Source organism: Micropterus salmoides, unplaced genomic scaffold (genome assembly GCF_014851395.1).
Source record: "Micropterus salmoides isolate LMB-PRFRI ecotype aquatic unplaced genomic scaffold, ASM1485139v1 Ms_hic_scaffold_9, whole genome shotgun sequence".
Lineage (NCBI taxonomy): Eukaryota > Metazoa > Chordata > Actinopteri > Centrarchiformes > Centrarchidae > Micropterus > Micropterus salmoides.
In genome coordinates this window covers 14,778,901-14,798,935 of record NW_024044681.1, presented here as the reverse complement: position 1 = coordinate 14,798,935, position 20,035 = coordinate 14,778,901, and the positions used below count along the sequence as shown (strand labels likewise).

At 40.1% G+C, this 20,035-nt stretch overlaps 1 protein-coding gene across 1 annotated transcript; it reads left to right on the top strand.

The window, feature by feature from the left end:
• The first annotated feature begins 451 nt into the window (after positions 1–451).
• On the top strand, positions 452–17,572 carry LOC119895028 (pterin-4-alpha-carbinolamine dehydratase 2-like). The gene is made up of 4 exons (XM_038707814.1): positions 452–631; positions 1,779–1,910; positions 15,012–15,092; positions 17,247–17,572. Exons 1-4 carry the CDS (start codon positions 518–520, stop codon positions 17,340–17,342), a joined length of 423 nt encoding a protein of 140 aa, XP_038563742.1. The 5' UTR covers positions 452–517; the 3' UTR covers positions 17,343–17,572.
• The last annotated feature ends 2,463 nt before the right edge of the window (positions 17,573–20,035 follow it).

The window sequence follows — 20,035 nt, the reverse complement described above, 5'->3', positions numbered from 1 at the left end:
TGCTTTTTGCCATGTTAGAGAAGTCATAGCTATAGATTTGTGGTTCTGTGTAGTTTCTCTTCTGTGCTTTTTATAGATATTCCCTTTCAGCCATAATCCTGAAGTACAAAATAACTTGACTTTATTAACGTGCATTGGAATGTAGTCCACAAGAGTTTATCCAACTTATTAAACTGACCAATGGTATACTTCAAATTAATCATATTCTATAAATAATAATAATAATACATGCACTAATACGAATACTACTGGAAATATAATAGAAATATCTTTTTGTATTAATTTTATTTAATCATAATTATTAATCATCACTGACTGGAGAATCTGGTTTGCAAATCCTCCATTCGTGTCACTGTAGGAGCAGGCACATTGGGATAACCATACTCCCATCGAAAATATGGGATTTTAATCAGGCAGTAAACTGAACAGCTATGGTGAAGTGTGAGAGGACACGCAGAGAGCAGAAGAGGTGATAGGGGTGGTGAAAGAGCACAGCTGAGCTGACAAAGCGCTGGTTATGTCTAGGTTAATGTTTAGCCTGAGGACGGGCAGCTCATGGCTCTGCAAGCGTCCGTTCAGGCTGAGCAGTCTGCTCCTGCCTCCGCTCTCCGGGAACAACTGCTCTAAAATGGTGAGTGCTGCAGTGACAGTCTTTTAGCATTAGCATTTATAAGCATCTTATCTACGTACTTAATACATGGCTAGAGTTGTGTACACGTGGGCGTAATGTCACGAAACAAGCAAGAAGTGCACAATTTTGTATGCTGTGAAATAGCAAGCCACAGGGAAGACGCGCCGTGGTTTGTTGTATGACAAAACGTACGCCAAACTCTACTCAAAACTCTGCGAATTAAATGTCTACATGAAAACCAGTAAAAGGAGACACGTATTAAGAAAAGTGTGTGGTATTTCCAAATACCTTCGGAGATGTTGTTATGTTCGGCGTAATAGTTTGATGGATATAAAACTCACCAGACAATATTAACTTGACATTTTATCTTTGAGTTCAGCCTTGCCCTTTCCTCCCCGAACATTTAACGGTATTTAGTTAAGGTCACTGTATATTTCATTTATGTGAGCATTTGTTATGTCATAAAGTTCAGGATTTAGAAATAAAGTTCTGGTGTGTGGATTAGACGAGTGGACAAGTCCTACAAGGGTTAAATTCATATTATTTTGTTCGACTTTGCAAATAAGTAAGCCAAATATAAACAGATTTAAAATGACCAATTACTAAAGTTTGTTTTTAAAAATTGAGAATTCACGCTCAGTAGTTATACAGTTAAAGATGAATATCACAGCAATATGGCTGTAACTTTAATTTCTGTGTGGCCTGCCTGTTTCTTTACAAAGTAGGCCAGCGTTAGTACTTATTGTTGGTGCCAGGACTCCACCTTGTGGATGCAGCACTAACAGCACTAGGCTACAATGAAGGTGACAGTTCACCAGTGGCAGTAAAGGCAGAATCTGCACGTTTGTGTTAAGGTTGGTATGGGTTGGAAGAAAAGGGCGAAAAAAACAAGAATAAACATGTATGTGTATATTATGTATTTTTTTTAAATACAGTTTTTTATGTATTTATTTGTTAAAATGTCAGTTTTTGAAATGTGAGTGAGATTTTTTTTTTTTACAACAATTTAATACAGCTTAAAGAGCACAGCAGATTGAGAAAAGACAATAAACACAGAATCACTGCTTTTTCCAATGTAATAACTCCAACATGAACAACAAAATGATGTTGTACACATTCTGAGATTTGTGTGCGTACTTGTCTACAGTCGTCAGACTCCAACTGGCTCTCCCCTTCAGACCGGGATCAGCTTGTGATGGAGCTCAGGGCCACAGGCTGGGTGGAGGTGGACGACCGTGATGCCATCTTCAAAGAACTTCATTTTAAAACATTTAATCAGGTGTGTGTGTGTGTGATGTACTTCTGACATGTAACATTTTTGTCAAAAGTGAGGGTATTTAGTCACTTGCTGTGTTTTAGTTTAGTCTCAGACTGGGGTTTAAGGCTAAGATTACATTTAGGCAAGGCTGACGGTCAGTTATGTACTGTATGGTCTGTTACAGTTAGGGTTATCTGATTTCCTGTTCCTTGTCCAGTCATACATACTGTGTATGCATTCACTATGTACAAGACATATAGTTTGTGACATGGCCATCATTTAAAATAGTCTGTGTTGATGTGATTCATCTGCCATGTAAATAAAATAAATATAGCAAAACAGACAGCGATGCACACACACAGTAGGGTTGATTTTAGTTTTTCCGTGTTGAATAACATCAGAATTTTGCCATATTGGCAACACTTACACATCTGAGTTCACTGCTTTTCATCAAACAACATTGGTCAGGAGTTGGATGTAGGTAGCTAAAAGTGTAAGTAAAATAATTTTGTTCCTCAAATTATTGTGATAAACAGTCAGAATTAATCACTGGGATCATAGATTGGACCAAATCTGCATCACTGTGCAGCTGGTTAGAGCGTGTAAATGGGTTTTATTCAATTTAACGTGAAAGAAAGAACACGCGCACAGGCAGTTGACATCTTCAGTCTTTGTAGTTTTCTATTCCAGACGGCCAATAAAGTCTGCGACGAAACTCAAATTTTCTTTTAGTTTTTGGGGAACTCTGTAGGTCTGCTGGGGTCTTCAGGGGGCTGTTATAAGCTGGGTGGGGGTTTGCTTGATGGGGATCAGGACGCAGACCTCCAGATGCACGGCCATTTTGTTAACCATCGGAAACACACAAATTCATCTTTGTTTATACGCTGATTGGTTGCAGGTGTAGCAGGGGGCAGGTTCCTCTCTGCTTTCACTATTTTCATTTGGTTCATAGATTTTTTTTTTTCCTTTTGTGCAAAGAAAAGCACTGATGACCACTGAAAGGTTGTTGGGTGTTTATGAAGCTATTATTTCTACTGTCTGTGTTAATCACCGATCAATGAGGCAAGCATGGGGCGCTAACTTAGACAGAGCATGCCGAGCACCTTGCATGAAAATGGGGATTCTGAAGGTTTTAATAAAGTCATGTTACTGCATGTGAAGCTGAATGTTGTTTAACTAAATTACTTGACTTATTTCTTATAAAGTAGCGCTTTAAAGCATTTGAAAAAACATATTCTTTCAAATTAAATTTTTTTAATACTGGTGCCACTACAATACACAAATACAGTAACCACACCATAACTATACTTTTTTCTAATCCCTTAATTTGAGTAATATTAACATGTTTTTCTACAATAAATGAAAGACTTTTTTTTGTGTGTCATGCCATCAAAGTGGGATTACGTGACATACAAAAATACCACAAATAAAAAAAAAAATCCATAATTGACAGAAATCTTCTAAGATACAAAAATGACTGCACATACAGTCCCTGACAAAAGTCTTGTCGCTTGTGTACAAATTGACCTGAAGTGCCGTTGAAATATATTTCTAATCAAGATTTTTTTACAAGAAATTGCTCATTTTAATCCCAACAGCTTTTGTAATAATGTTTCAGTGCAAAACGAAACTGTCAAAAAGTATTCTAATATTCACAGCTTGGTAAAGCCCATTGAGTCAATTTTTGCAAATACACAAGTGTCGCCTTGTCATATGAGCTTCACCTGTGACTAATAATGGATCAATTAGGTCTCAGGTGTGTATAAAAACAACCCCAGTACACTAGACCTTCACATCAACAGCAACTAGACCTCTGCAAACATGCCTAAGATTCACCCTGAGACTAAAGTTTTTATTATCAAGAGGCTGAAGACCAGATCCACTGCTGATGTGGGAGACACCTTCAATGTGTCTCAGCGTCAAGTACAGAGGATAAAAAAAACATCTGAAGACACTGGATACATTTTTGACAAGCCCAGGTCAGGCAGACCCTGCAAGACAACTGCTCGAGAGGACCGTTTGTTGGCCCGAAAATCCAAAGCCAGCCCATTTTCCACTGCAGCAGAGCTCCACGAGACCTGGTCACCTGAAGTCCCTGTGTCAACCAGAACAGTTTGTCGGATTCTGTCTCGAAATGGCCTCCATGGTCGAATCAGTGCCCAGAAGCCAGCACTAAACAAAAGACAATTGAAAAACCGTGTGGCAATTGCCAAGGCCCACAGCCTGCAGGATGGACGCTGGAAAGGTGGAAGAAGGTGGATTTTTCAGATGAATCTTCTGCTGAATTACACCACAGTCGCCGCAAATATTGCAGGAGACCTACTGGAGCCCGCATGGATCCGAGATTCACCCAGAAAACAGTGAAGTTTGGTGGCGGAAAAATCATGGTCTGGGGTTACATCCAGTATGGGGGTGTGCGAGAGATCTGCAGGGTGGAAGGCAACATCAATAGTGTAAAATACCAAGAAATCTTAGCTACCTCTTATATTCCCAACCATAAAAGAGGCCAAATTCTGCAGCAGGATGGTGCTCCATCGCATACTTCCATCTCCACATCAAAGTTCCTCAAGGCAAAGATCAAGAAGCTCCAGGATTGGCCAGCCCAGTCACCAGACATGAACATCATTGAGCATATGTGGGGTAGGATGAAAGAGGAAGCATGGAAGACGAAACCAAAGAATATTGATGAACTCTGGGAGGCATGCAAGACTGCTTTCTTTGCTATTCCTGATGACTTCATCAATAAATTGTATGCATCCTTGCCAAACCGCATGGAAGCAGTCCTTCAAGCTCATGGAAGTCATACAAGATATTAAATTTGGATCTCACAGCACCACTAATTAATTTTCTGACATATTTTTGTATTTGCAGTAAATTTGTCTTGCCAAAATTTGACCTTTCTGTCTTGTTTAAATGATAAATCTTTTTTCAGTGAAACTAATTTATTTCAGTGCATTAAACATCATTTGGGAGGGTTTTAGCTTTTCATATGAGCTATTTCTAACACCAATTGATTAATTAAAAGTCAGGTTAATAGCAGGTGTTTCTGCAAAATAGATAAGCGACAAGACTTTTGTCAGGGACTGTACTGTGTGTTAGATATGAAAACTACCTCTGTAAAACATCTTTGTGTCCATGCACTGACCAAATGATCAGATATAGATAGATGTTTATTTAGTCCTTGTGGAAATTCATTTTGTCATACAGCAAATGTCAGATAAACAACATCAACAGACTAACAACCAGACAACTGCTTTGCCAACACAAACATCCCCCACGAGTGCTATACAATTTATACCAAGGTGCAGGTCCCGCACACCCCAAGGTTTTATCATCTCAGTGCTAATAAGCACAAATGACCTGCAGGCCTGGTTGGTTTGGAGAGATGGCACCCTAAACCTTCTGCTTGATGGTAACAGCTCATACTCGCCAAATAGGGGTGGTGATACATCTCTAATAATCGCCTGCCCCTTCTTCACCAGGTGCAGGTTGTCACAGGTCATCGTCATGCTAGTTTGCTGTATCCCGGCAATCTTACTGGACATATTAACTATCTTATGCAGTTTATTTTTATTATTTACTGACAATGTGAAATACCAGGGAATAGAACAAAAAGTTAGTATGCTTTCCACAAAGCAGTGATAGAAGAGGACTAATATATCTCTGTCCACATTAAAAAGTCTTAGTTTATGCATAAAATATATAGACGCTGCAACCCTTTCTTATAAATAACATCTGTATTAAAATTCCATGACAGGCACAATAATTTATGCTAAACTAAGTATTTATAATCATCTACCATTTCAATACTCTCTTCATCCATAGTAAGTGGTTGGTGGGTGTTGGTGATCTGACGGCGTGACTGTCCCAATCTTTTTTTTTTTTAAATTTAACTGAATTACCTGTTCCTCTGACCACAATACAAAAACCACCCCTGCTTTGTAATTTCACAAAACATTCCTAACTTCTCAGTGCCTCAGTGTTTAATGTTCTCTCAGTACAAGCAGCTGAGCCACAACTTTGCACAAATAAAAAACAGCCTAAACCAAACAAAGTTATGATTCATATCAGTAAATGTTTGGTCAGGGAATAACTAAACCAAATTATGAATCTAAACAAGCATACAATGCCAAATTTTGAAACATGACAGCTTTTCAACACATTTTGGTCAGTACTCGACAAGTTGTGGGTTTGATGCTCAGCCCTAATCACATCATGACAGTTTAGGTAATGTCAGTCACTTTGGCATTTCATGTTGCTGAGGTCAGTGTACCATGCAATTTGTGCCATTTGACAGAAGATTTATGTATACCTTTTGCACATTAGTAACAAAGTATTTTTAAAGGCTTTTCAAGCCACCGAATGGCACTGTAGGTGAAGAATTAAAAGTGAAAAAAGAATAGAAGTGCTAAAAATAGATTCAAACAGTGAGAAAATATGCATCCATGTGGAACTTGTGTAGTGTATTTTTAGTTGGTTTATATTAATGTTGTCCTGATGAGTTGTGAGAAAATGTGAAACAAGTCTAAATACACTTTGATTGAATATACTGGAGCCTGTGAAATTAAGAAAAAATATATCGTTTTTTGTAAAACAATCTAAAGTCAAGGTTCACTTACCAGCTTTTATTGGAGCTTTCAACTGCATCCCATGGCCCTCTTTAGCAAATGGAACTTGCTCAGGTGTTATTATGACCCATCTACATAAGAAACAGAAACAGGTGCTGTAATCTTCCTTTCATGTATCGACAATTGTCAAAGCTATGGGAAATGATAGAAAGCTCCAGGAAGAAAAGCTAGTAGTGAACCTGAGATTAGTATATTTTATCACACATAGATGTTGCATTTGTAGTATGTTTTTTGTTGTGTTAGAGATTTTCCTGAGCACATTCTTCAGGATCTGCCTCCTCTGTGTTATAAACCTGCCTCAAGTAGTTCAGCAAACAACTTGAAATGTTAAATTTAACATGCTTGCTGTACCTGACTTTTTTGATGATCACACTTATTGTGACCTACACGGGAGTTCATACCAGGTCTACGACTTTTGGAGGTAAAGAAACACTAAAAGCGATATATAAATGTTTTTGGCACAGCATTGGTAGGTAGATTTCTACTTTGCCTCAGCCGTGCATTGGGCGAAGTAAACTGCAGCATCTCAAGGCCACTTAGTGGACTTCCTATAATCCTGTCGTTAGTTGTTTTAGCCCCTAGAATAGTCTGTTTTTACACTTTCCCGTGTTTGAAGTCGAGGGGCGAGCGCTGACCTCCCCCAACTGCTCCTCCTGGCTCTAAAGCCTCTCCTCTTACCCCGACACGTCAGGCTGCATTACCCTGAGACATGACAGGCGGCCAGTTGGCAGCGGTTGGGGTTTCGATCAGAATGATTACTTTCACAAACAATCAAATTGGTTAAAACGTTTCAACTGGGTCACAAACCACTAACAACCCCATCATTCCTTCTGGTAGATGTGCATTGCTTTCTGCTTTTTTTCTTCCTCGTTGCCACCCGCCTTTCCCCCAATCTCTGTCTCTCTTGTCTTTGTCTGTCTCTCATTCCCATTCTGTGCCCCATTTTATTGGGCAATGAGCTCATGTTGTTCCAATTTTACATGTTGGCAACTCTCTCTGTCTGTCTCTCTGTCCTTCTTTTTCACCCTCTTTTATTCTCTCTCCAGCTACCCCCCCAAATTCTCCGATGCATTTTCACAAACTCTGGCTCATTTTTCATGGCCGTTCTTAAAGGGCTTTTACCAGAGGGGAATGGAGATGAGGAGCGACATGCTGGCTGATTTCCATTCGCCACTTATCTGCGAGTGATGGGCTTGAGGAAATCAGATCCCCAAGAGTTTATAATGAGAATAACAAATCCCCTCTCTGTGAGTTGAAACCGTTGTGGTCTCTAGGGGGCGGTAGAGTTGTGTCCATGTGAAAATCCTCAGTGGCAGCCTGTTTAAGTGGGGCTGAAAACATGAGGCACAGAGCCACTCATAGCTACAAATGAACAAAAAAAAAGATGACAGCTGGATTTGCTTGTTTGAGTTTATTTTTCTTTGATTATATGCAAGTGGAAAGTGTTATGATGCTGTTGTGATCAGGCCGGTAATTTATATGCGGCATGTGGGTAAACTGTGCCTTGTTAATGGCAGCCGTCTTGAGAAGTTACTGTGAGTTATTTCCCTCATCAAGTCCGCTAATATTTAATCGGGTTTGAGAGGTGAAATCCTCTTTCTGGAGTCGCTTTGGTCACTGAGAATCCCTGCAATCATATGTGGAAACATCTGTGTGTGTGTGTGTGTGTGTGTGTGTGTGTGTGTGTTTAATACTGTAAATTTTGGCTGGAATTGTGCTTGTTTTAAAGTTGCAGTCACTGATGTTGTTTATGCATCAAGCTTCATGTTATGTATGTTTACAAATGACCATCTGCTTTACATTTCAGTGGATGACGTGGAAATATTCATGTGACACAAGTGAAATGGGTAGCCTTAAGATGCAGTTTGTATAGGCGAGGTGAGCTGTGCATGCTCAACTGCTGAGTTATGTTAGCTGAAGTTGGCAATGATGGCAATTCATCTTTCCCTGCAAATATTCGGCATCATGCAGCAATGGAGAAAAAATCACTAATAAGCTGCATTTGCGAAGGAAAACAGGCGAGTTGTTATCTTGAGTCTCTCCTGCAAAGTGAACAAGCTCCTCCTTAACTAAGGAATATAAACCACGTATAGAACTAAGTTCATCTCGTTAATTTAGGTGACATGGTGCAAATCATCAGCTAAAGGATTGAGTTTAATTGTGTAGTACGGGAACCTCGTCTCTAACTGTACAGCTATTATGGCTGCCAAAGACTTAGAAATGAGCAATGTTAAAATCTTTGACTCACTTTTCACAAACACAAGTCTCAAATGTTGGCCTCATGTACAAAACCATTTTCAATGTACAGATTAAAATCAAGTATTAAACAGTATTTAATTGCATGTCAGAATAAGCATTCAGGAAAGGTATTTGGAGTGAAGAGGGTGTAAGGATTTACAAAAGTCATGGTCTGATGGGAGATATTTTTCAGCAGTAATAACCAAAATGATACAATATATTGTTACATTCTAAATATTTGCAGTAGTCACTCAGTGGTATCTTCTTAGTAGGGGCGATATTTCTGCATTTATGTTCCTCCTAACCTTTCAGTGACATCTGTACATGTGCAGGTGTAAGAAGAAAATATGTATATTAAAAATCAGATAGAAAGGGTAATCAGGCATCCAAATATTTAAAGGACAGGGAGGTGTGTTAGTTGGCTATATTCAACAACACAATGAGCATGGAAATGTCACAGACGTGATGCAGTAAAACCTTCACAATGCTGCTTTAGAAACCTTTTTTTTGGGGTCATATTAGAAAGCTATTCCATATCAAAGTATTTGCTGAATTAAAAACATGCAAAAATTGATATTTATAAATTCACAACATTCACAGTCATAGTTGTGCAATAATGCAACAAAAAGAGAACATGGCACAAACTTGAGACAAACAACACGCCAAAGTTGTGGTTCACCACACACTATATCCGCATTACAAGCACCGTTAAAAAGCTGCAGTGTCCACACAGCTTCTGGACTTAAGTTCCAATTTTGAGACTGAGGAGAGCGCTGCTGTGTTTCGAAAGCTCCCTCCGCTCCGAAGGCTGATCCCCCTTTTTATATTCAGTCAGGGGCTCCCTCTCCACCAAATCTCCTTCAAGCCTCTGCCTCTCGTTACAGGCCTTGCTCTGCTTGTGTTGAATAAGATGTCTACAACTAAAACTGAGCCCCTGGGTAAACCAAACTCCCAGAGTCACCCCCCTCCTGCTGCGCGCGCGCGCGCGCACACACACACAGGCACACACACACTTGCTTGCACAACATTGGCCGCTTCCTTGATATCTGCTTGTTATGCTCCCTACTTATGAAGTAATTTCTCCTCTGAAATACAATTTACAAAGTTGACGATTCAAAAACAAATGAATGACAAATACTATAAATAATTATTATAAAATAATCAGAGTCAACTCAGAGTGAGAGGCCTGTTAATCAGCTCAGCGGTGTTCAGTTCCCATTCTGTCTCCAAAATGGAACTTTCCCTGGGAACTGGAGGCATCCTGCATTCATCTTGTCCTGTGAAAATGGCTGGAGGGAAGCCGTGAGGTGTGGCACCCAAGCGGAGGTGGTTAGATAATCTGGCTATCAGTCCTTTGGGTAAGCTAAGATGGCATTGACGTCTGCTGTCTTTTGACGAGCCCAATACCTTTTTAAGCCCTTGCTGGTAACCCTGCAGTTAATGAGGGGGTTTGCATATGTTGGCCTTAACACCATGCTTGAGTATTACATGACACTCTTTACATAAATAGGAGCTGACTTGCCTGAACATTGGTTACACAGGATGTTAGTCACTTCATGAGTGTTCGCAGCGTGCATCGCCTTTGTCAGAATATCAGATTAAAGTCCTCTGTGTTTCTCTGCGTTAACTTGAGAAGATTATGATGTTACACATGCCCAGTAGAGCGCTCTCTACAACAAGAAAGAACTTCAGCGCTTGGCAGCTTTGCATCATAATTATTCAATATTTTGCTTAAAGTTACATTTCAACTTACATTTCAACTTAGCGGGCGGCCTTGTCCTGCCAGCTGGAAGCTTGTGAAGAGTGGTTTGGGAAAGCAGAGAAATGAGACATAAGAGGTGTGGTCGTCATCATCATCATCACCACCACCGCCACCACGTACAGTTCAGTGTTCTTGCCTTTCACTGTGGAGGAGCGAAGGTTTTCCAGGGGGCTGACGCGGGTGATGATGGGGCTCGTAGGGTAATCATCGGGTAGTCATGGCGGTGTGTAATAGAGGAGAGCGGACTGTCTTCATGTGTGCGTCGACACAAACTTGTGTGTATGCTGAGGAGGTTTGAATATGTGCATTCGTACATGCATCAGTGTGCATGTGTGTGTCTGTCAGAGGCTAGTGAAGAGTAGGCACAATCTGCATGCACTTAGTCCTGGCAAGACAGAGCAGGCGTTTCTAAGCCCCTGGACCGCGCGGCGGTGGAAAACCGATCTGTAAATAACAGACACATGTGTTTGAAACTGAGTCCTGTATTCCAGCCCACGGCCGCAATGAGAGAGAAAACACCACTCTGCTTCGACGTCAAATTGTCTCATCCAGTGTTGTATGACAATCATGCTGTAATAGCACCAAAACGGCTCCTCAAAAGCGGGTGTGCGGGGGAAAGGGGCATAGCGGGGGTCTGCCGTTTGGGTGTTTCTGATTATTTGAGATGGGGGCCTGCATAATATCATGTCAAATTATCTGACTTTGACAGCTACAGCTTGTTGGGCCAGTTGGAGAGAATGGCTGGCTGGCTGAATGGATGGATAGCCGAATGGCTGGCTGACCTGTTGGCTGGAGAAGTGTGGCCCGTACAATACAAATGGGGTAAACAAAGCACTTTGAGTGGGAGAGTCCTTGACCTCTGTTGACATAAGACCTCAGCTGGGAGTTGAGGGTTGGTTTTATTTACTTGTTTGACCCAAGTGGAGGGCGTTGAGATGACCTACAGGTGACAGACAGACGTACCACCACCACTTTGCCAGTATTGTGTCCTGCTCTCCTTACTGCCCCCAAGGGACCACCACCTAAGAGAAGATGTTGATGTAGGGCATGATTTTTAAGGCCTTTTCATGATTTCAGGTTTTTTGGACATTTAACTCTAATTCATTTGTAGTGGGAGATTACTGCTTTTCATGCTTTTTCTCTCCTCCTTTTCTTGAAGTCTTTTCTTAGGGTTCATGTTGCACCCAGGCTGAACTTGTCATCTTAAGTTTCTCATTCCGCTTTCCTACAAATTACATTTTTCTCTGTGGTTCAATTGCACATCAATGAGGTCGAAACGGGGACATGTAAGTGTGACACTTATTTTGATAAAAGCTGCGCAGCTCTCGTACTGTACAGCACTTTGAAGTTTGGATAATGAGTATAAACTCAGTTTGAGGTTGGTTCACTGTCAATTCAATTGATTCGAAATGCAAATAAAAAACACACTTTTTGGATACTAATACAGCATTTGTTCATAATCACTGGCGAACTTCACCATGCCATGAGCTGGCTTTGGAAGAAAAATATACTTCTTGAATTAAAACTGAATTGAAGTGACCAATTATTGGTCCAGACTAGAAGTTCTTTCTTCTGCCAAGTTTGGAAATCTGTGGAAACGTATCATACAGATGTTACTGCAGATGTTTGCAGTTGCAGACCCCTTGTAATGTCAGTGGATCTGTAACTGTGTTATTGTGATAATGTTGCTTTTAAAGTGTTGTGACCCAGTTGGCAGATGTGGTGTTAAAAGGGATCCTCCCTGCATTAAAGAGTGAAGTACATGCTTCATTCACACGTGCTAATTTAAAAATATCAAACTGTTCCAGAAAAATGCAATCCTGTTTTCTTACAGGCATATAGCCTGGCCACAACCAGCATACAGCATTTGGACTGCTGACCAAAATCCTCAAATTAGGCTAGGAAATGAATGGGTATTTTTCAACCTGGACCTTATTTTCCCATGTTTTTGTGTCTATGTAATAATAATTGGGACATTTTTTTTTTCCAGCAGCGAAACAGGGCTGCAATATAATCCTTGCGGGCAATTGCGCCCTGTAAAAGTCCACTGAAGTGACCTGTAAGCTAGCTATTTGCGTTAGAGATCCAACCGTAACGTTTTGAGAGGAGGGTACTCTAGTTAATAATACTACACAAACATCATTAGCATCTGCAACTGAAAGGTTCACAGAGTGCAGACCCACCACAGCAACAAGCGTCTGCAATGATGGTGGCAAAAATAAAAAAAAATTAAAATGATTGATTTTAGTGTAAGTAAAAAAAAAAAGTATTCTTAGCACTAGTTTGGCTAATCAGGAATCTGTCTAAATACCAAGGGCTGAGTTGGTGTTCCATAAAAGAGTCCAGGTGGAAAGTGAGTTTTTGAAAGACGATGGTGTTTTTAAATGGGACAATGTGCAGGAACCCTTAAGTGTTCACATAGAATCCTTTTACCTGTCACTCAATGTTCCTGAGCAGCAGATTAGCCTGAGCTTGGCCCTGAGAGAGAGAGAGAGAGGACATGTTTGGACAACACCTGACATGACAGGCTGCTTAACCATCTCCATTAGAGCCAATGAGAACTGAGAAAAAACAGACCGCCTCGGTCTCCAAATTGGTGCCAGTGGGGTCAAGTTGCAGGAATATGCCAATTACTTAAATTGATCAGGAGATGGTTTCCTTGATAACCAATTTGATCAAGCTGCCGATCGTGTTACATGTGTCGTGCTGCTCGGGCACCTAACAGGACGTCTCAGAAATTGGTAACAACGCACTAAAAAGGCTAAACACAATTTCTTCTGCATGAGTAATTCTGTTTTCGTCATATCAGGTGGTGGATGGGGCTGAAGCCATGGCTTGTAAACAATGGCGTTTCAGTTGATTTAATTAGGCAGGGAGGAAGTATTTAGGGGCTTAATTGAGATTGCAGTGGGAAATTGCTCTGAAATAGGTCTACCTGATTTACCCCCCTCTTCACAGTTGGTATGACGAGGGATTTCACTCTCCTCTTTGTAGATAATTAGAATAACCGTAATCACTCCCTGGATGGCCTGTGATTGGAGAGAGCCAAATGCCAAGCTCGAAATATGAAGAGTGTTTCTGACTGTGTGCCTGCGTGCTGTCTGCTCCTTACGCGGGTGTGGAAGTATGCACATACATGCCTTCTTGAGGGTTTTCTACATGCACAGAGACGCTGTCTCTGCCTTCAATGGAAGCATTGCTCTTTGTGCTTTGTGTTGGCCGCTATATGTTGTGGTGTTTTGTTTTTTTTGTGTGTTTTTTTTGTTGTTGTTTTGTTTTACAGCTTCAGTGATTAGTCAAAATAGTTGATTAATCAAGAAGGTAATTATAATTTAATCTATAATGTTAAGATAAGATGTTCTTTTTCAATAGTTATTCCGATCATACAAGTTGCAACACATTTTTGGGTACAGTGGTACAAGACATTTTAACTATATACGTTCTGGAGCTGAGCAACTCGTTTTTCCCTCTCTTCTCCCCTCATCTAGCATACTACTCGGTGTGTTTCGTAAACCAATAATGCTTTAAATTGTATGCCTTGAGAATGGCAGCTTTCCTCTTGCAGCTGAAATTTGAAGCAGTCACATTAAACTCCATGAAAATATAATCTATTACCCACCTCTTTTGAAACGGTCTCTGCTCCAGGTCAACCTTTCTTTGGTAACACTTTATTTTAAGTCTCATTAAGATTTATGTGAATATATAGTAATTTAATAAATTGTTAATAACATCTTATTATGTAGTTGTTAGAGTATTTGTCAACAAAGTAACTTGTCCTGTGGGCATCCATGAGTGGAGGCTGGTGTAAAAACAGATAATAGTTATGTCTTCATGGGATAAGTTTTAATTACTGTCAAATACTGTACACTTAAAAATGTCCTTATATCCAACTACATGATAGTGTGTTATAAACCATTCATTAAATGTTTGTATACTGTTTATAAATATGCGGATTTAAAGTGTTACCTCTTTTGGTAAGGTTTAGAGAATGATGTTTTTGTGTCAAGTCAGAGTGCAGTGGGCTTCAGTGTTTATGCTGACGAGCAGTTAGGCAGAGTTTGCTAAATATGAACTAAAGAGGCAGTTTTAAAAATATATAAGACTGCGGGAAAAATAGAAATGGGAAAGAATGACAGAAAATTTGCGGGGGAAATGTAAAAATAAATTCTAACGTTGCCAGTTTATCAGAGTTACCTAGGTTACACTAGCTGCACCATAAAACAACAGCCCTATAATAAATCCTACCTTTACGAGGGTTATAATGTTTAGATTTTGTTTAAACTCTTTTATAGAAGTGGTGATTCAACTTTACGGTAATTTAGGAGGCTGTGTTTCTGTTTTGCATTGCACTGAAAGTGGTTTCTAATATTTTGTCCTCCCCATTTATGTCATTGAGGGTAGACTAGACTAAAAAGTAAAAAGAAGTGTTTTAGAGGAGAAATCCACTTCCTGAAATGTTTTTGATTGACAGTTGATTGTTTTCTTCTTAAACAGGCATTTGGCTTCATGTCACGAGTGGCTTTGCAGGCAGAGAAGATGAACCATCACCCAGAATGGTTCAATGTTTATAATAAGGTAATAACTTTCTTCACATTGTGGCCCAAATTACAACTTGTAATAGTGATTGAGGAGTCACTCACAGTGCTGCATTTGTTTAGTATCCATTACAGAAATCACAGCTTGTAGAATCAAACAGTGTTATCACGGCTGTGTGTTTGAGTTACTGTCATATTTACAATGCTACGGTTGGTTTATAACAAATTACAGACACACCGAGATCAATCAACTCTGGATAAAGTCAGATTTTTTTCAACAATCCTCACTGGTTTTGGAGCGATCTCCACTCAAAGCCAGAAACACTCGGTTAGTCAGAACGACTTCACACTGTAATCTCATAGTTTTTCTTGTGAAAAGCTCTGCAAATATCTCTACCTCCCCTCCACGAAGCCTGCACAACCCTGACACTCACGCACACACTCTCACTTTCTCTGCCTCAGAAATAAAGTAGTGGTTGATATGACAAACCCAGTCCCTGAAAATCTCTCAGCATTAGGTTGTAGCCACTGAGTTACAGTGTGGTGGACCCGGCCGCTCTGTCAGGAATGCTGCTCCTAATCCACTCTTTATTAAAGTGGCTGTAGAACGGTGCTACAGGTCTCTGGGCCCCCACAGCACTTTCCACCAGACACTTACACATAAATCCCACTCTGACTGATGTTCATCCTAAAATAGATGCTGTACACTGAGCTACTAATAATATTCTATTAAGGTTCATTAATGTTCTGCTCTCTTTTCTTGGCTCTCAATGTAAAGTTTACAAGATATAACTCTGGGCTAGAGCTGGGCTGCATTCAGCCCCGACAAAACACTATGCAAAAAGTTTATTTAAACAAAACGGTGCTGCCTTGAACAACTTGTTGTGTACGCAAGTGCACTGACGTTTTAATATTGGTGTTTATATACTGTACATGTCGCTGCTGATTGGGAAAAACCTCTGACCCACCCACCAAATGAGAGAAAACGTATCTCATAGGCTGTTGCACACCATTTTGAGGAAACATGTTGCTCAACTCAGAAACCATTGCAAAACCGTGCACACCGTTTTCAGATTAAACGTGCCCTTGCTCTCCAGGGCGGAACTTCATTGGTGGAGGCAAAAACATCCCCTCAAAATTTCAAGGACTCTGGATGGCCGTCCACTGAATTTATCACCGTTCCTGACAAATAACAGGACAAGATATGTCACTGTATGTGGATCGCAGCTTAAAGAAATAGTTCAGTATTTTGGGAGATATGTTTATTTGCTTTCTTTCCAAAATTGAGGTAAGAAGATAAATACCAATCTCATGTTTGTGTGTAAAGTACGGAGCTGGAGTCAAGATGTGTCTTGTCTAGCCTAGCATAAAGACTGTAAACAGCGAGTCTGGTTCTGTCCAAAGCTTTGTCCAAAAAATAATCCAAACCAACACCTCTAATGCTCACTAAGCAGAAATGTAAAAACACGTGGTTTTGGGGGAATTTGTGTGCTGGAACTACTTTTTCGCAGAAGTGGTGCAAGCTTCCTGAATTGTCATTACAGTAATGTCACACAGAGACCAAACCAAAACTGCTTAATCTGGCAACCCACACGGTAACTGGCGACACTGCACAGGATAAACTGCTGTTAGTCAGGCACAATTACACCAATATACACTAATGTCAGCTTCTGCTTCCACAAGCATGTATAAAAGCTTATTCCAGGGCTGCAAAACAACATAAGTGTGACACTTAAAGGAATACCGAAAAACTGTGTCTTGATGATCAAATACTCCTGTAGTCTCAATATGTGGCTCTGAAAAGTTTGTATCTTTGTGGAGAACAGCAGCTGTAGTCAGTAGTTACAAGGGATCCCGTGGTAAAAAACAACAAAGAAAAAGCACATAGAAACCACTCCTTTACATCATCCTCTTCTTCTATATTGATTCGCATGCTGTTCACCTTCTAAGACTAATAATGATTAATTAATGATTTCTATATTTTGACCCAATGTTTTTCTTTGCCATCCAAATGGCAATGACAATTACATAACATGCACTGGGAAAATGTTTGGATTTTTTCAAGTGTTAACTATTTTTTTTAGTTAACAATTATTACAGCACTAATTACCAACTAAAAATAATACTAACTTATGATTTGTTTGGTTGACCTGTTATTGCTTCGCAATTGCAAACTGTGTTTGTGTCCTCACAGGTCCAGATTACATTGACTTCACATGACTGTGGAGGGCTGTCAAAACGGGACATCAAAATGGCCAAGTTTATTGACAGAATTGCACTTTCAATGTAATGTTTTTGTCAGAAAGTTTTTCTTTCCCAGTTTCTTTTGTTTCCCTGCTTTCAGTCACAACTCTGCCAAAGAATGTCAAAGAATTATTTCTCAGAAAAATGTATTTACTCCTATTGACCCATCCATCTTAAATAACATCTGTGTAAGATATTCTGTTTTGATGTTTGTATTTTGTTTGCAGCATATTTTGTACAAGCTTTCTGTAAGAATAAAAGTTTGATTTTGTGAAACGTTTCTGTAATTGATTCATAATGATGTAGCTCTGCACTGACTCTTGAGTAAGATGACATTTCCAAGGCTCAGTAGAAAACCTTGGTTTAGATTCAAGATTCCACCTTTAACTGATTCTGGCAGATCTAATTTCATTGTGTGTCTCACTGTGTGGTTCTCTTGTTTTCAACAGTGTTTATTTTCACGCATGGAATTCAAATCGAGTGTAATTGCTCTGCAGTACTCTGTCCGGTACTCGCCAGTGATCCAGATCCTGTCAGTCCTCTACCAGGCCACATGTTCTCCTTTTGGCCCTGGAGGGTGGAGCAAAATGAGGAAGGGGTCAAAGTCAGTAGGAGGGGATTTATTTGATTTGGTAAGTGATGAGTCAAATAGGGCTGCTATGTTTTCCTGACTGGATCGCCATCAGGAGAAGATCAGCAAACAGAAAAGAGTGTAATAAAAGCCAAATCAGTAGGATTGTTCACTCTGCCAACCTGTGTTGCAAAAAGCCACTTTCTCTGTCGTCGCACAGAGCACAACTTGGCACAAAGACTGGAGGCAAGGGGGAAACCGCTAGTCTGGCTCTGTCCAAAGGTAACAGAATCTGCCTACCGGCACCAAGTTTACTAATTAACGGGTTATATCTCATCTGTTTAATCTGTATAACTGCGGTTTTGCTGGGGGCTATGTGCTGGACTATTGCCTAGTTTGGCTTAGTAACATCCTGGAGTCTTGTCACTATAAGGTTGCCAGGCATCCAGCAGAGACCAGGAAATTACTGTGCCAGTCCAAGAGTCTGGTGTTGTGCCGAAGCCTGTTTTCTTGTCGATGTACGTTATGTGCCTAAAATCTCCTTACTTTAACCTGACCCCAACCTTACTCTAACCCCAACCAGTTATGTCTGCTTCCCCTAACCACAACAGTGGATGTGGACTGAGTTATAGATCTTCTATCTGAACACAAAAGTGAGTAATTGTATTTTCCAAAGTGTTGAACTTCTTTAATTGCATTACTTTGAGTGCAACTGGATCTTCATTTGTCTCTGAGAGTTTAGTTAAAGACATCTGCAGGAATAAACCAAAAGTAAGCTAACTACATTCCTATTGATGCTAGGGCTTATCCTCCCAGGTTGCTGTAACTTATCTTAGTTGCATTTGGGGGATTGCTGTCTCTACTGCAGATGAAATGAGTGGCATAGCTGCGGACGCCTAGCAGTGACTTTTGTAGTTAAAGCAATTATGAGCATGCAATTAGATGCTGAGCAGCCAATGTCATTACAATTAATGCAAATAGCCTGGCCCCGGCAAAATAGAATAGCCTTTCACCAATGTGTTGTGAAAACGTTAAAATTAGGTGCACTAAAACAAATATGTTGATTAGGATCAAACACCACACATCACCCCTACGAAGTGAAATTAAACAACAAATTCATCCATCCCCTCGGCATCATTTACTGTAAAGCATCACAGATTGACTTTAGCGTTTAGTGCCAGTATTTCACATGATTTCTAAAGGTATTAATTCATGCTTTTCAATTAACCTTTCATTTGGATGGGTCATGTTGAAAAGCAAACCCATGATACTCCATAACCTATGCCTTAAAGTAAAAAACTAAACTATGTTTCTCCATTTCTATTAAGTCTTGACTAACATTGTAAATTCAACCTCATAAGCTATAGACTGGCTACATTTACATTATATTCAATAATTTGCAAACAAATTTTTACTTACAGTAAAGGCCAACCAGGCCCACACACATGTTGGTAAGGCACACTCAGAGTTGGATTAAATATATCATATTGCAAAGATGATTTTTGGGGAACTAAACCCTCTGTTCATTCATCTGTAGAGTCAAGTTCTGACCAAAATTAGAGAACCGTTGCATCTGTTGTGTGTTAATACGCACCACACTGACCCAGTCAGCCACCGCTCAAACTGTTTTTTGTGCAGGGAGGCAACTGCAAGGCTAGAAACAATATGAGACATTTCAAGATTAATTTAATGTCTCTGTATGTACCGTGTATCTCATTTGAATTGTCTCAGGTGGACACAGCAGCAAGACAACACCTTCATCTGCAGCAACTCCTCCTTTTGAGGTTTTGATGTGTGTAGGAAGCATGTCAGCAGCAGTTAAAGTATCAAAAGTAAAAATAGTTCTGCAGAAGGTTGGTCTCTGATATACTGTACATGTTATACTTTAGATTGTTATTATTATTTATTCATTCAGCTGACGCCTTTATCCAAAGTGACTTACTTCTGGAGCATCTAGGGGTTAAGTGTTTTGCTCAGGGACACATTGGTGTCTCACAGTGGAGTGAAGTGGAGTGAAACCCGGGTCTTTCGCACCAAAGGCATGTGTCTTATCCACTGCTCCATCGCCATTACTTTTGTAGCTGGACAAGGTGGAGCTAGTTTTAACTACTGTGTAAACAGTAGGTAGTTAGTTTTCCAACCCAGGGATCGGACCCCCTCCTGAGGGT

Excerpts from the sequence above, each read along its gene's own strand:
- LOC119895028 (XM_038707814.1), top strand. The coding sequence starts at position 518 with ATGTCTAGGTTAATGTTTAGCCTGAGGACGGGCAGCTCATGGCTCTGC. Across the intron at positions 1,911-15,011 it reads ATTTTAAAACATTTAATCAG|GCATTTGGCTTCATGTCACG; the intron begins GTGTGTGTGTGT and ends CTTCTTAAACAG. Across the intron at positions 15,093-17,246 it reads GGTTCAATGTTTATAATAAG|GTCCAGATTACATTGACTTC; the intron begins GTAATAACTTTC and ends GTGTCCTCACAG.